Genomic DNA, 16,353 nt, shown 5'->3' with positions numbered 1-16,353 from the left:
TATTATCCAAAATTACAAATGTTTCAATATTTATGTTGTCAGTCATGTGATTTAAATAATTTTGTGTTTTTTTGTTGTTGTCAGAAATATGAGCACTTTCTCAACATAAAATTTACCACAAGGATATTCAAGGGCTTTCTCGGATTCCAGTAGCAGACAGGATGCTGAAGCTTTTTCCAGCCATCAAATTTTGCAACTCACAAGAACTGGCCCCAACAGCAATTGCATTCTTTGATGAAATCTAGCCATGTTTCTGTAGATTTCTCTCTGTATGACTACACCATAAAACTTGTAGAAAACCAAAACAGCATGAAAGGCATTTTATGAAACTGAGATGTGAAGGAAACAACCAAATCAGTTTCAGAAATATATTCACTTTTTCTATGATAATAGCATTGCTTACTAGGAAGAAGCAGCAAATTGTAAACTCAGTGAAACATAATTATTTTATGAACTGATATGTGCAATGATATATTCTGTGTAGCACAGAATAGCAGACTGCAAAAAAAGGGGGCAGGGGGAAGTCCTCAGCAGCTGAATGATGCATAGAAATTTTAAAATAGGGCTATTACTTTCAAGACATGTTTCTTCTAATACAATTTGCCAGGAGTCCACAGAGCAAATGCAGCTGTTTTTTCATGATCCCTGGACAGGTGAAAGAAAGCCATCTGGGGGACCTTGGCCAGTCACTCAGCCCTAAGAAGGAGGCAATGGCAAACCACTTCCGAAAAACCTTTCCAAGTAGAGGGACTTAGCCAGGCAGCCGCCGGGAATCAAAAAGTGACTCGAAGGCACAATAAACTTAACAGAGATCAATCATGTTCAACCCGATTTAGTCCTAAATCCCAAATATCGCCTGCACTGGCGTAGACCTACTATAGCCTCATTGGGGACGCTCTCTTTGATGAGCCCAGTCTGCGGTTCGTATTATCTAACCCAGGGATCTTCAAACTCGGCCCTTTTATGACTCCTGGACTTCAACTCCCAGAATTCCTCAGCCAGGTACACTGGCTGAGGAATTCTGGGAGTTGAAGTCCACGAGTCATAAAAGGGCCGAGTTTGAAGATCCCTGAATTCTAACCTTTCAAATCTTGTTTTCCCTCGCTCTCCCCTTTCTTTCCCTGGGCGGAACCTTTGCGCTGGGTGACGTGAACGGGCGGAGGGCCTTCCGCGTTGCTCGCGGCCACCGCAGCGGGGCAGGGGCGGCATGGCAGCGGGGCATCTGCAGCAATTCTGGGGGGCGGCGGCGGGGCTGTCCCTGTCCCGCGGCGTGCTGATGAGTCGCTTCGCCGCTCTTCGGCCTCTTGGCCTTTTGGTGCCGCCGCGGCCTCGGCCGCTAGTAATCGGGATCCGCGGGCTTGCAGACGAGAGTGGTCTGGGGGAGAACCCTTTCTTCGAGAAATACCGAACTAAGATCCAAGAGCTTCGCAGGTATAAAGCGGGTTCGCCTCCGCTTTTGCTTAACTCTTTTTTTTTGGGGGGAAAGAAGTGAGGGAAATCTGACAGTAACCTTGAAGAGGCAGCCCTAGGAACGTCCTTCGCTAGGCTTTCTCCGCCCGCCTTTCAGTACACGCCTCCAAAGGCTTTCGAGGCATTTACGCGCATTTGAGTAAACAGGCCCAGGGTCGAGCTATCCCCACGCTCGGGTTTGCCGTAGTTTACAGTAAGGGTTCAGTTCGAGCTTTACTTGTGTGCATGCAAGCTCTGCTGGTTTGGGTACTGCTATAAAATACACAGTAGATTTGCTTCCACAAGTCTTCTGTTGGAGCTGGTGGCTCACGGATATTTTTAAGAGTAAATATGTCCATATTGCTGCCATCCTGCTTGAATTAAAATGATCAAGATAAAGTATGGTGAGGAAACGATACACTTTGGGTATAAGGCGGGGCTAAAAAGTATGATGTGTGTGCCGTATGGTAGTTATAAACTGTTCTAACTTTGATTCAGATCCAATCCAGATCTTTTTGAATCTCGCCTGGAGCAAAAGAATGATTTGAAAAAGCAGCCTGTGGGATTCTCAAAACAGGCAGAGTTTGTCAGATGCATGGAGGAACAGGCAAGGCTAATATCAAATATTTAATGTTTGGTATCTAATCCGTATTTTATTAACTATCAGAAATCACGATTAGAAAACTTTTTTGCTATATGAAAAAAATCCTGACTTGTTTCCGCCCTTGTGTGTCTGGGTATTTGTGGTTATGCGTGTATTTCAACTTTACAAAGATTAATCTTTTTTCTGTTTGCACCAAATATTCCTTTATAGTCACAGCTAGATCCTTTATCCCATTTTTTTGATAATAGGCTTCAAAAAGGAGGCTTTCTTTTGCAAAGAAGACCAGTAATTAAACTGAAATTTGTTTAGACAATAAAAAATAACAAAAAATATTCAGATTTGTCTTATCCTTTAGCTACACACACACACACACACACACACACACACACACACACACGGTGTGTACATATAAACATGCATACACATAATTTATTCTGATTAGTTACTTGTTTAATTGAGTACCAGTTTATGTTAAACTTAACTCCTGCATAATCCATAAAAGTTCTGACAAAATATATACCTTTTATGTTTTCAGATTTACTGCAGTGTACAGGAATGATGCGTTGAGTTTGAGAAAATACTTTAATATCAGCATCATAACCTCTCCCATGCTTTCTGATTGATTGGAATATGTTATTTCAAGATTTGGGACAGCCTTATATTAAAGTTTAGAAGTATCTTCCAAAAATAACCAAGTCAACTAATAGGCTTCATCTCAAAATTAACTCATGTCTTCTACTGATATGAAGCTTCTATTGAAAAACAGTTGTATTTTACCCAGTCCCTTGGTTCTGCACTTTAACCAGTAATGTGTGTCTCCTTGGATTGTTCTCAGGTCTAAGACAAATTGCTTAAAACCAGGAAAATAGTAATAACTTTCATTGTGCTGATTCTAAAGTAGTCTTAATATTTAATTTTAGACTGCAAAAGCAAGAGAAACAAAACCAGGATTCAAGAAAAATAAGGTAAAATTTTCATTAAACCTATTTTCTACTCTTTATTTACAGTATCCTATGTTGCTAATGGTGTATTGGATCAGGGAGCTAGATCTGTCTGATGGATTTTTTATAAGATGTGTTATGGAAAATTATGTTATTGACATAGTTTAGCTCCTTTTGATAAGATATCGTAGATATGCTTTCTTTCATCCTGAGAACAGGCCATGGGATTTGATGGTATGTTATATAGTTATTTGCTATTGAACCAGGATAGTAAAGTGTCTTAAGGCTTTGGATTTTTCATATTGGGTAATTATAAATGTGCTAATATTCCGGATGTTACCAAAAAGGAGAATATTTGTAGTTCAGAGTTTAAATGAGGGATCTTTAGTATTCTCTGAGCTTGCTTGTTTCTTACAGATGTTTCATTTCCCAAACTACGTAGAGAACCAACACTGATGATGTTACCTAGTTTGGATAATAAAACATCTGCAAGAAAACAAGCTCAGAGAGCACCAAGGACCCCTCATTTCGGATGTTAAGAAATGATTATTGGAAGTGGATCTATCAGTTTTGCAAAAGGCAATATTTTCTACCTAATCAAAGGATGCAAGAATATATATTTTGTAATGTTTTACAATTACTTTCAGTATAGATATAGGAATATATTTATTAGTAACCTCAGAGCTATTGGTAGCTATAAGGTACAGAGATTTTTTTTCTTTTTTTAAAGTCTTTCGGAGCTGTCGTATTCCTATTTTTCTTTTTGTTTTTTTATTAATTTTTAAAGTTAAGTTTAAAGATTGTTTTACTAATTACCGTATTTTAAGAATGTAAAATTAAAAATAAGTTGGATCTAGGTTGGTATGACCTAGTGTCAGGTGCCTTCTCATCCAGTGGTTGATTTTGAGCTGGATGATTTATTTCAATCCATCTTTCCTCCAGATCAGACATGTCAAACACAAGGCCCGGGGGCCGGATCCGGCCCGCAAAGTGGTTTCATGCGGCCCGCGAAGCCATCCTGGAAACAGTGAGGGAACGGCCCCCACTGCCTTGGCCCTGGCCCAGAGACCCTCCTTCTGCCAGAGACCCTCAGATCTGTCCCACTCCTGCCCAGGCCCCCATAGGCACCCTTGATGTGAACGATGTAGAGCTGGCCACGCCCACCCAGTAGGCCATATGCACTCTAGCCACACCCACCCAGGAGGCCATGCCCACCCAGGCCACACCCACCTGGCCCCTTGAGGGCAACCGCAATGCTGATGCGGCCCTCAATGAAATTGAGTTTGACACCCCTGCTCCAGATTGTTGTTGTTGTGGAATAAATTTATGTGACACCCAAATGCATACCTCATTAAATTACCAGATGAAAGTTATCTGATGCCATTTGTCTGAAATGGTATAGGGTTTCCTGCCTATTCTATTCTGTTATTCTATTCTGTTCTGTTCTCTTCTAAAGATGGTAGGTAGGTAGGAAGGTAGGTAGGTGGGAGGGAGGGAAGGAAGGGATGGATAGGATAGGATAGGATAGGATAGGATAGGATAGGATAGGATAGGATAGGATAGGATATAAATGCTGTAACTATTAGAAGTAGATAAACTTCTTCCCAGTTACGTTGTATATGTGTTAGCTTACAAGGACTCAACATTTTGTTTAATTTCTTCTTACATTGATGACTTAGCATGCAAACTTTATTGTTTATAATTTGTTTCAGACACTTGATTCTATACTTAATGTTGACATGATGAAACAGAAAAAGCCTGAAGAAATAAAGCAGGTGACAAAAATGGGAATTCTTAAAAGTAGATTTTGTGTAACCTTTAACATTTTTAAGTTAATGGAACTTGTTGTTCTCTGTTAACTTTTGACAAAAACTTACAACATTAAAGTCCTATATTCAGGGTTGTTGCTCATAGTTACTGTTTTCTATATGGAGATACTTGCTTTGACAATTTAACAATGCTATATAATTTCTCTTGTGTGAATTATCCTTTTTTATTAGAAGTCTGTAGATTAGTCTATAGTCTTGTATAATCTTAAAATGACACACACACACACACACACACACACACACACCCCTTGTATGACATAGTGAAGTCCTTCAATTGTGACAGAATAAAAACATGAACAATAAATAAATTAAATAAATAGATATTGGTGTTTTTTAAGCCCAGAGCTTACTTCCATGCAGGATAATGGGCAGAAATCAATACCCATATACCCCCCCCAAATTCTGTTTAAAGAATGTTTGGATTCCTGTGCATGATGAAATAAGATGATAATGAACTTTTTAAAAGTGTGCCCACACTACAGAGATTTTTCTCCAAGCAAGTTCCTCAGAGTTCATACTTACGTCTTTCTAGGAATGAGTAAAACTCTTTTTGAAGAATAAAAATCCCAGTGAAATCAACTTGCAGTTATCTTACAGAGTTCTTTAGTTTGTTAGGTGTTTCATTTAGTAAGTTTTCATTATTTTTATTACTAGTTTTGACTCTCTTGAGTCTTAAATAAAAACATGGGTAAAAAAAAACTGGAAGCTTTCCAGTTTGGCTGTTAGACTGAAAAGGGCACCAGTAAAACCCAGCTTATTTCAATTGATTGAAATATTGTACTGAATTGAGATTATTTTGATTCCATTCATTGTCTTTGAAATAATTGGCACAATCTCTTTGATCTAGATATGGAAGCAATACTTTTCTGGAGAAGACACAGTTTATGCTGTTATTCCTGTAAGTACAACAGTAATTTCCCCCATCCCCCCCATCTCTCCTGTTTTAACTTAATGGGGCCTTCAGAAATTAAATATTTATTGCTGACAGTGCCAAAACAGTTTTGTAGTTAATATTCAGGAGTTTGATCACTTGCTGTTGTTAGAAACCACCTCAAATGGTGGGATGTAAGAAAATAAATCACGTTTCTTTTTCAATTGTAAGAACTACATAAGCATGTTTCCCATTTCTTTCCAAAGGGAAAAACTTTTGATGTCATGTGGAAACGAATTCAAAATTGTCCATCCGTAAGTATAATGTGTGTGTTTGAGAAGGTTCGTTGTGTGCAGAGTCTGTTCTTTCACTGTTCTCAGTATAAAATCTTGTTACTGACAGTTTGATGTTCCAATTGTGATGGAATGTAGATAAAACTGCTCTTAATAGATTATAATTCTCTAAGGCACAGGTGCCAAACTCGATTGCGTCAGGTGACTTTTTTGCCTTTGCGGAGCAGGGATAGGCGTGGCCTGCACGGGATGCATCCGGCTCGTAGGCCACCAGTTTGACAACACCCTTCTCTAATGAGAAATTTCCTGACAGTGGGACAATTAATCAGTGGAATGGGTTGCCTCCTTAAGTTGAGGATGCTCCATCACTGTTAGTTTTTAAGAGGAGATTGGAAAGCCATTTGTCTGAAATGGTATAGGACAGTGATGGCGAACCTTTTAGAGACCGAGTGCCGCCAAGCCAGCCCCGCCCCCACCTTGTGCCCCATTGCCCCCCCGCTCTGCCCTCCCGCGGGGCCACCCATCACCTCCACAGCTCGCCGATCGCCCAGGTAGCCCAGCAGCGCCATGGCAGTTACATCCTCTGCCCGCTGCCCACAGCATCAACTGCACATGAAGGGCTGTGACGGTGCAGTCTTGTCCCCGCTGCCTGGCTGCCATGTCCTTGGCTGTGCTGCTCCTTGCGGGCCGCGCTCGGGGGTGACTCCTCCGGGGGGGCTGCTGATAAAGGGGCTGCAGAGGGGAGGCGGGGCTGAGGCAATGGCGCACATGCCCATAGAGAGGGCTCTGAGTGCCGCCTCTGGCACGCGTGCCATAGGTTCGCCACCACTGGTATAGGATATCCCGCTTGAGCAGAGGGTTGTATTAGAAGGCCTCCAATGTCCTTTCCAACTGCTGTTCTGTTTATAAAAGTACTTTAGTCCAAAAAATGCAGAACATAATGAATTGTTGCAAAGAACATTCTGGGGGAGCATAGAGGCAGATAAAAGTTTCTCAGGCTGAGCAGGAAATGAGGAAATGAACATTTAAGAAGCGTCACTTTCCAGAATTAGTCTAGAATGACTGCTCATTTGTCTTCCTGAGTCTTGTGTTTTACTCAATTTGACCTGGATTTCAATAGACCAATTTTAATTCCCACTCATCTTCAATCCAGTTTCTTTATGCGCTGCCAAGAAAGGAAGGATATGAATTTTTTATTGGACAGTGGTCAGGAACAGAACTTCACTTCACTTCTCTGATAAACATTCAGGTAGGTGGTTTTTTTTTCTTTCTAAAAAATTATTTCCAGGGGTAGTTTTGGGAATTCAGAAAGCAGGTAGATTTCCCCCCCCCCCCAAAAAAAAATCTGTGTATGTCACTGCCTTTTAAAACCACTCCTTAAAACAAGAATTATCTCAGGTGGGCACTTATAAGATGTTTGGGTCTTTAAGGGAAATTGAGTTGTTTTTGAACTCTTTGCTACATATCCCTTATGCAGATCTGTTAAATTGCAGAAAATGATTTTTATTGAAGACTTGGGTCATTTATTTGGCCTTACTGTGAGATGCTTAAAACAGACAATCCTCCAGGGCTTGATTCAAAAGGGCACGGTGCTCCAAATCAATTAAGCCTTGACAGTTCTTTTTATAGTAAAATTATGCAGTGGAAGCTGGTGTGTTAATCATTCCAGATACTGTACCTATGCAAGTCAAAACTGACTGATTAGATGGTGATTATATCTGGAAAATTAAGCTGGGATATGAGCAGACTTTTTGCAGAACACATTATAGCAGCAAATAAATTAAATCTCCTGTTTTGACTACAGTACCTGGAACCTACAAACCATTAATGATTAGTTAATTAAAATGCTTGTTGAATACCTGGAATCTATGGTTTCAGGATTTTAACCTATGGTTTGAGGCTGGTTAATGGTTTTTGCTTGTTTTGAGAGGTAACATGGAAACTGCATAGCCAAAGAGCCTGATTGCTCTTGCCTCAAAGCAAAAGCAAAATGGTTCCTTGAATTGTCAGCAGTCGCTTCATAACTCAAGCTTACTAAGGTAACACATGTTTGTCCGTACTCTTCCAATATGGAGGTGGTTCAGAGTTTGAGTTGAATAATGAGTATTTTTCATAACATTCATACAGCTCTGTGATAATGTGCCCAGGTGTCAAAATGAGAAACTAAGGTTTACCAGAGCAAGTGTGTTCTCTAGATCAGTCTTTCTCAACCGTTTGCTTAGACTAGTTGATGAACATGGTAGATGGAAACTAAGAGAGTTGCAGTTGACCTTGGTGCTTGGAATGGCATCTTAATCTAGCCAAAAATCAAAATGTACATTTCTCTCTTTTTGTTGACTTCCTAGTATTAGAGTATTGGAGCCTTTTAGGTACCTAAGGTAAAGGTAAAGGTTCCCCCGCACATGCGTGCTAGTCGTTTCCGACTCTAGGGGCCGGTGCTCATCTCCGTTTCAAAGCCGAAGAGCCAGCGCTTGTCCGAGGACGTCTCCATGGTCATGTGGCCGGCATGACTAGACGCCAAAGGCGCATGGAACGCTGTTACCTTCCCACCGTAGTGGTCCCTATTTTTCTACTTGCATTTTTACATGCTTTCGAACTGCTAGGTTGGCAGAAGCTGGGACAAATAACAGGCGCTCACTCTGTTATGCGGCACTCGGGATTACTTACACAAATATTTCTGTGCATATGCCATACATGAAACACCAAAGAAGGAAAGGATCCTGAACAGAAAGAGCTCAGCATTGCAATATTTTCTTCTTACATCGCGTAGATGCCTGTGTATCTCTTTCCTGATAGCAGCCTTAAAATGATTCGGTAATTAAAAGTGTGGAATATCCCTGTCTTTATATAATAATGAACTTTGTATTTGCCGCAGTCTCAAGGGGATGCTTCTCCAAGCCAGTTGATTTTGTATCATTATCCTGAGCTTCAGAAGGAAAAAGGAATTGTACTGATGACCGCAGAAATGGATTCTAAATTCTTGGTAAGCAAAACTTAGCAATGGTCAGGTTTTTGTGACAGTAAGACAGTTCCTTGGTTTATTAAAACAAATAGCAGCACAAGAAGTAGCATAAAGAGTGGAATTGTTTTTGTATCATTTTGTTAGTCTTGCTTACTGAAAGCACAGAACGGATGAGCATTTCTAAGTATGCTAGGCAAATATTTTTATACATATTCCACCCTCATGTTGATGCCAATAGAAGAGACTTCCAGATGGCCAGCTAACAGTTTACAAAACAAATATGTAAACGTGTGAATGTTCAATAATAGCTTGCACACTTTAGTAATGTGGACTATAATAGAACTGGCCCACTTTTTTTTTGCATTCCAGTTGGCGCTCTCCCTTTATTTTTTGTCTGACTAGTATTAATGATAGTTGAAGCTGTACCAACTGTTGCTGTTAACACATTTTTGTTCCGCTTCAGAGACTTAAAGACAATTGGACAATATTCAGGACTGGCTTAGAAATACCTCAGAACTGGTGAAAGAGCCACTGACCTTATCCCCGTAATGTTCCCTTTCCTTTCATAATCAGTTCTTAGTGATTTGAAACACCTCCAAATAATAAAACACCGGGCTGCTTTTATAGCAGCTTTGTTATGTCTGTTACTATATAATTGTCCTGCCATTCGAGCACCACAGTAAAAATGAAATTGAATTTTTGATACAAGGCGTCAAGGTTAATGCTCCTTGTTTTTCCACTGATGAAGCCCCATAACTCTTCTAACAGCATATACGTTGTTTATTTTCACAGAATATACAGGAAGCCCAGTGCCTAGCCAGCGAGGTTCAGCTTTTCTATGCCACAGACCGTCAAGAGACCTATTGGTTAGTGGAATCATTTAACCATCAGCCAAGTGAATTTAAGTATATGTCTGTAATAAGTGAGCTCGAACAGAACAGAATTGGGCAAGAACTGAGGCCTCAGGAAGATGTGCCCTCACCCACCGCTTGAGAGGGGTAGCGGCTTTAACCAAAGACGCCCTTGCCGTAGCAAGGGATCGCGCCATGGGACAGAGTTGCTGTTTTTCCCCCAAAAAGTGTCATTAAAATGATGCCCATGGGAGAGAATGGGGAAAAGAATCTCTCTTATAAAGGGGACTACTTAATACTGTGACAACAATGTAGAAGCATTTGTCCATTTATATCTGAATGCTAGAAGAATGATTAAGCATTTATGAACACTATATGAAGTATTTGAAATTTCGTCTCTTCCCAGTTGCACACAGCTTGTTGGGTTTTAGCATTTATGAAGTTTCCCTATGTCTGTTGTTCAGCAAAAAAATAAAAATGAAAAAAAAAGAGCAAAGAGGGGCTTCTCTCGGTATGAAAAATTCCTAGACCTGGTAAAAGGTATTTTACGGTGAGTGACATGCTATCATTTTTAGCCTGAATGAGAACAAGTTCCCACCTTGTGAAGCAGAAAAGATAAATTCAGAACAAGACTAAAGCCTGTGCAAGAGTCACTTTGAATGTTCTTAAGCATGTCCAAAAATGTATCAATTAAAAATGTGAGGTGATTTTTCTTTAAAAAAAATGTAATGGAGTGGGATCCATTTGAAAGGAAAGACTGTTGAGTATTTACTGAAGTGTTTCTGGTAATCTCTATAATTCTAAACAGCGGGATGATACCAGGTTAATGAAGTTGTGGGAGAAAAACCAATATTGAGGCCTTTAATTGCAAAAATGGGAAGCATCCATTTTTTTTTTATCATCTTAGAAATAACCCAGCATCTGCCTAAACTGGATCCAATGTCACCTTTGCTCTTCATTCATGAAAATAGAGCATACTTTCTATTACCTTACTTTCTCTGATTGTTTCTGCTTTTGTAATGAGTCTCTTCACTGATAATGGAAGCAGGAAAAAAGTTGTACGTTGGAATAGGAGCCAGATGGACTCCTTGTCTTGGGCTTGCTTCAAAAATAAATATCGGTAAAAGAACACTGCCAAATATTTCTAGTTAAATAAGATCAGGAAAAGCATTTGGGGGTTATGAAAATATTTCCTAAACATTTCCTTCTGCGTTTTAATTATGCACTCCAACTTGTGTTCACCTGTTGAACAGTATATGCTGTCAAGAAAATCGTAAATTGATTTCTCAGGCAAATTGTTCAGAACATACGATGTGATTCTCATACTCTGAAAACCAAAGTATTGTAAACACGTAAATGAAACGGTGTGTATTGATTAATTTATGAAATCTCTCTATTTTTGCTTTGGAATTAAAACAGTCTTCTGCAGAAAAAGGCTGTATTTTCTCTTTGTGTTCAGTTGGTGAGCCTTCAAGTCATAAGAGGCAGAATATAAAGACGTCCCCTTCTAAGTGGTGAGAAGAAGATGCTTTTTCTCACCGGCAGATCAAAAGAAATATTTAGGCATTACCTTTCAATTTAAACACGGGAATCTTTCATACATTGGGGAAAAAATTAAACTAAATGAGTAAGTATAGTGCTAGAGACAAGTGTTGGATTCCAAGAGGCCTTAGATTTAATGCATGTTCCAACGAAGAAGCAAACCCACTACAATGAGAAATAAAAATACCTTTTCTTCTTGGGCCACGTTAACTACAGTAGTTATTCTAGTCATGAAATCTCTGAAAAGCAAGTAGCTAAGATTAGACTGCTTGCTCTCTATTTAATATTTAAAATTATTTCAAGCACTATACAAATAAATTGTTTAGCATGATATTTATCCCGATCAATTTCAAAATACATTCCTGAGGGACAAAATGTTAGAAAACAAGGGGCGGGACCCTCAGTTTCTGCTTGCATAATGACAGCTGCATTCACAACTTGTTTAAAGTCCAATGTCAACAGTTTTTCACAACAGGTTTCCTAATGAATTCATCTCAAGCGCTTGTTCAGCTTCTGTTAGATTGCACGAGATAGTGTATGGGCCACTGGATTCTGCAAGAATACAGTAAAGGCATTTCACAGAAACAGCCACTAGAGGGCAGTCTTGCCCACACCACTTTATTGCCGTTGGTTTTACTCTGAAAATGTACAAGTGACAACACTAATGAAAAGAGACAGATGGAATGAAGGATGCAGCATATAGGATCTTTTTTTCCAAGACCCTCAAAAGATACAGCCTCCACCCGTTGCCACAAGAAACACTTTGGAGCAATTAATGCCTTTCTTCAAACTGCTATTTTTGCTGTTTTCAGAGTGGTGTTTACTAAGCAGCCGTGTGGAAAATACACATCCCAGGGCAGGGAAATGGATTTAAAAGTGTGGGAATGATCCATTATTCAATCAGTTTATACAATATCATTATCTTTCTCCCACAGGATGAATATTTTCTCCCACTTTTTTGGGCAACGGTGCAGTTACAGCCTTTTCCATAATTCTTGCAACTGTCCCTATAAAACAGGTCTTCAGTTTGTCCAAGCTGGGAAGTAAATTAGTTTTTCACTTCTTTGGGACATGACAATTATAGGAAAGGAAGAAAGACTGAACAGAGTTTGGTCAGCCCCAGGAAGAGCATATGAGACTCCAAATGAAGGAGTCACAAGTGAGACTCCAAATAAAGACCATAAATTCAGACTTGACCATTTAACCCAGGGGTCTTCAAACTTGGCCCTTTTATGACTTGTGGGCTTCAACTCCCCAAATTCCTCAGCCAGGCACATCATAAAAGGGCCAACTCATAAAAGGGCCAAGTTTGAAGACCCCTGATTTAATCTTTTGGTGCAAGAACAACCCCCCTTGTACTTTACAAACATCACATCAATAAACACTTCTTCTACCCAGTTTAACAATGGTAATAATGTTCACTGTGATATTACACTAAATAACAGCAGTAAATTCAGCTTAAGAAATATGCCTTTTCAGAGAAAAAAACCTCAGTCTCAAAACTCTTCTCATTCATTTAACATGAGCACACTTTTGCCATTTTCTCCTAAGCCTTTAGCTTGCCTTTTCTATTGTATTTAGCAAATGGATATTCATTAAATTAGTGATTCTACAGGCTACTTGGGACAAGATATTATATGAAGTATAATTAGCTGCCCATTTCTATTATGCTTTATTATTTAACGCAGTATTAGAAGGCGCAAGGACGCCTAAATCTTGGCTAGAGGCAAACATAACCCTTATTCCGAAAGATAACACAGACCATACATTAATCCAAAATTACAGACCCATATCACTTCTTAACTCGGACTACAAGATATTTACATCAATTATAGCGGAACGATTGAAACGATTTCTGAATGATTTCATACACGCAGATCAAAATGGTTTTCTCGCTAAGAGACACACTAAGCACAACATTAGAATAATATTAGATACATTGGAGTACTATGAATTACATAGCGAACAACAGATGGCATTACTTTTCTTAGACGCCCAAAAGGCATTTGACAATGTTAAATGGTCTTTTTTGTGCCAACAGCTTAGCTTTATGAATATGGGAGAAAAATTTATAAATATAATTAGGGCAATTTATGACAATCAGGAAGCAAAAATAATTATTAATGGGGAAGCATCTAGCAAGTTTCAAATTCAAAAGGGAACACGGCAAGGCTGCCCCTTATCACCGTTGCTGTTTATATTGACTCTTGAAGTATTAACGAGAACTATAAGAAATGACCCAAAGATAAAAGGATTAACCATTAAAAAGGAAACCTTTAAATTGCAAGCTTTCGCGGACGATCTAGTTTTTATTATGGAGGATCCATGTCAGACGGGACCAAAGCTATTGGAAGAATTATCTAAATATGGTGAGGTTGCCGGACTGCGAATAAATAGAAATAAGACCAAGATGATTGTTAAAAATATGACCAATAAACAAAAAGGTAATCTGGCCGAAATCACGGATATAGAAATAGTCAAGAAAATAAAATATCTAGGGATTAACATTACGGCTAGATGCACTTCACTCAAAAAGGATAATTATGATAATGTAGTGAACCAAATAAAAGGTGACCTGGAAAGATGGGGAAACCTAAAACTCTCATTATTGGGAAGAATTGCTGTCATTAAGATGAATATTCTGCCTAAAATCCTGTTTCTGTTTCAGAATATCCCAATTCAACTCGACTCTAAATTTTTTCGAAATTTGGATAAATTATCACTAAATTTTATTTGGCAGGGGAAAAAACCAAGAATTAAATTGAAATATTTACAAGACACGAAGGAAAATGGGGGTTTTGGATTGCCAGACTGGGAATTATATTACCACGCCGCGGCCCTGAGCTGGATTAGAGAATGGGTAATCTTGAGAAATAGAAGACTATTAACTTTAGAGGGTCACGATTTGCAATATGGCTGGCATGCTTTCCTATGGACGGAGAAACAAGGTCTTTTCTCGCATTTTCAAAGACACCGGATCAGGCAAGCGCTACTCAATACTTGGAAAAAAATTAGATCTCACAATTACACCAAAATACCGGTCTGGCTATCCACCCTTGAAGCGATAGTTTACCCAAATCTGTTTGATTTGGGTAACATAATCTCATACAAGGATATTCTGAATGAGGAGGGGGAATTGAAACTTAGGAATGAACTAGAATTACAAGGTATAAAACTCGATTGGTGGGCCTACTTACAAATCCAATCGAGATTTAGGAAGGATAAAAATGAATGGGGGATATATACCTCTGAAACAGCATTGGACAAAATATTATTGGGACCGGACTCTAAACAAATAAGGAATTTTTATAAATTACTTTTGGGATATAAGCTGTTTGAAGAGCAAGTGAAAGACCCCATGTTGACCTGGGCTAACAATTTAGGACATAACATCGACCTAGATACTTGGCAAACAATTTGGGATAGGAATAAAAGGATAACACTGGCCTCATCGTATAAAGAAAATTTATTTAAAATGTTTTACCGATGGCATCTTCCCCCAGCCCGCTTAGCAAAAATGTACACAACAGCATCTCCCAAATGTTGGAAGTGTTCTGAAGAGATAGGCACATACTTCCACACGTGGTGGTCTTGCAGTAAAACACAAAAATTTTGGAGAATGATTTGGATTTGGCTGAAAGAAATTTTGAAACAAGATCTGGAGTTTAGTCCAGAACTTTTCTTGTTGGGAATCACGAAAGAGAAATATCCTAAAGATGTGCTATACTTAACGATCCATATTATCACAGCAGCTAGAATATCATTTGCGCAAAAATGGAAAAAGAATGAGATCCCAGGACAAAAAGAGGTTATTAGGAAAATTTGGGATTGCGCTGAAATGGACAAATTAACTTTGGAATTAAAGAATAAAGATCAATCAGACTATTATAGAATTTGGAACAAATTGTATCTTTGGATGGATAAAAAGAAAGGTCTCTATTAGGTTTTACAGACTAGCTCACTGTTTTAAATATTGTGGTATTTCACCGATTTGTAATCTAAGTGTATTTAAGTGTATTTTTGATGTACATATATACATGTATATATATATATTTAAACATTGTAGACAAAAAGGTTTGTCAGCTCGCTGGTACTGTGTCCAATGTTTTTAAATAATAAATTTAATAAAAAAAAATAATAAAAAAAAGAAAATCGTAAATTGATTTCTCAGGCAAATTGTTCAGAACATATGATGTGATTCTCATACTCTGAAAACCAAAGTATTGTAAACACGTAAATGAAACGGTGTGTATTGATTAATTTATGAAATCTCTCTATTTTTGCTTTGGAATTAAAACAGTCTTCTGCAGAAAAAGGCTGTATTTTCTCTTTGTGTTCAGTTGGTGAGCCTTCAAGTCATAAGAGGCAGAATATAAAGACGTCCCCTTCTAAGTGGTGAGAAGAAGATGCTTTTTCTCACCGGCAGATCAAAAGAAATATTTAGGCATTACCTTTCAATTTAAACACGGGAATCTTTCATACATTGGGGAAAAAATTAAACTAAATGAGTAAGTATAGTGCTAGAGACAAGTGTTGGATTCCAAGAGGCCTTAGATTTAATGCATGTTCCAACGAAGAAGCAAACCCACTACAATGAGAAATAAAAATACCTTTTCTTCTTGGGCCACGTTAACTACAGTAGTTATTCTAGTCATGAAATCTCTGAAAAGCAAGTAGCTAAGATTAGACTGCTTGCTCTCTATTTAATATTTAAAATTATTTCAAGCACTATACAAATAAATTGTTTAGCATGATATTTATCCCGATCAATTTCAAGATACATTCCTGAGGGACAAAATGTTAGAAAACAAGGGTCCCCCTCAGTTTCTGCTTGCATAATGACAGCTGCATTCACAACTTGTTTAAACTCCAATGTCAACAGTTTTTCACAACAGGTTTCCTAATGAATTCATCTCAAGCGCTTGTTCAGCTTCTGTTAGATTGCACGAGATAGTGTATGGGCCACTGGATTCTGCAAGAATACAGTAAAGGCATTTCACAGAAACAGCCA

The 16,353-nt window shown here is 38.6% G+C and overlaps 1 protein-coding gene across 2 annotated transcripts in view; it reads left to right on the top strand.

Annotated features, from left to right (window-relative positions):
- The first annotated feature begins 1,140 nt into the window (after positions 1-1,140).
- ATPAF1 (ATP synthase mitochondrial F1 complex assembly factor 1) overlaps positions 1,141-16,353 on the top strand; it is a 39,144-nt gene continuing 23,931 nt past the window's right edge. The window contains exons 1-9 of one of the 2 annotated variants that reach the window (XM_083357827.1): positions 1,141-1,431; positions 1,948-2,056; positions 2,974-3,018; positions 4,707-4,769; positions 5,671-5,721; positions 5,961-6,008; positions 7,141-7,236; positions 8,863-8,970; positions 9,742-9,815. In XM_083357827.1, the coding sequence (XP_083213953.1) occupies positions 1,208-1,431; positions 1,948-2,056; positions 2,974-3,018; positions 4,707-4,769; positions 5,671-5,721; positions 5,961-6,008; positions 7,141-7,236; positions 8,863-8,970; positions 9,742-9,815 (818 nt within the window). In that variant the 5' untranslated portion in view covers positions 1,141-1,207. Of the gene's footprint in view, positions 1,432-1,947; positions 2,057-2,973; positions 3,019-4,706; positions 4,770-5,670; positions 5,722-5,960; positions 6,009-7,140; positions 7,237-8,862; positions 8,971-9,741; positions 11,235-16,353 lie in introns of those variants that run through there. The other variant, XM_083357826.1, reaches the window with a different exon arrangement.

Source organism: Vipera ursinii (genome assembly GCF_947247035.1).
Source record: "Vipera ursinii genome assembly, chromosome: 3".
Classification (NCBI taxonomy): domain Eukaryota; kingdom Metazoa; phylum Chordata; class Lepidosauria; order Squamata; family Viperidae; genus Vipera; species Vipera ursinii.
This window is presented reverse-complemented; position numbering and strand designations above follow the sequence as displayed.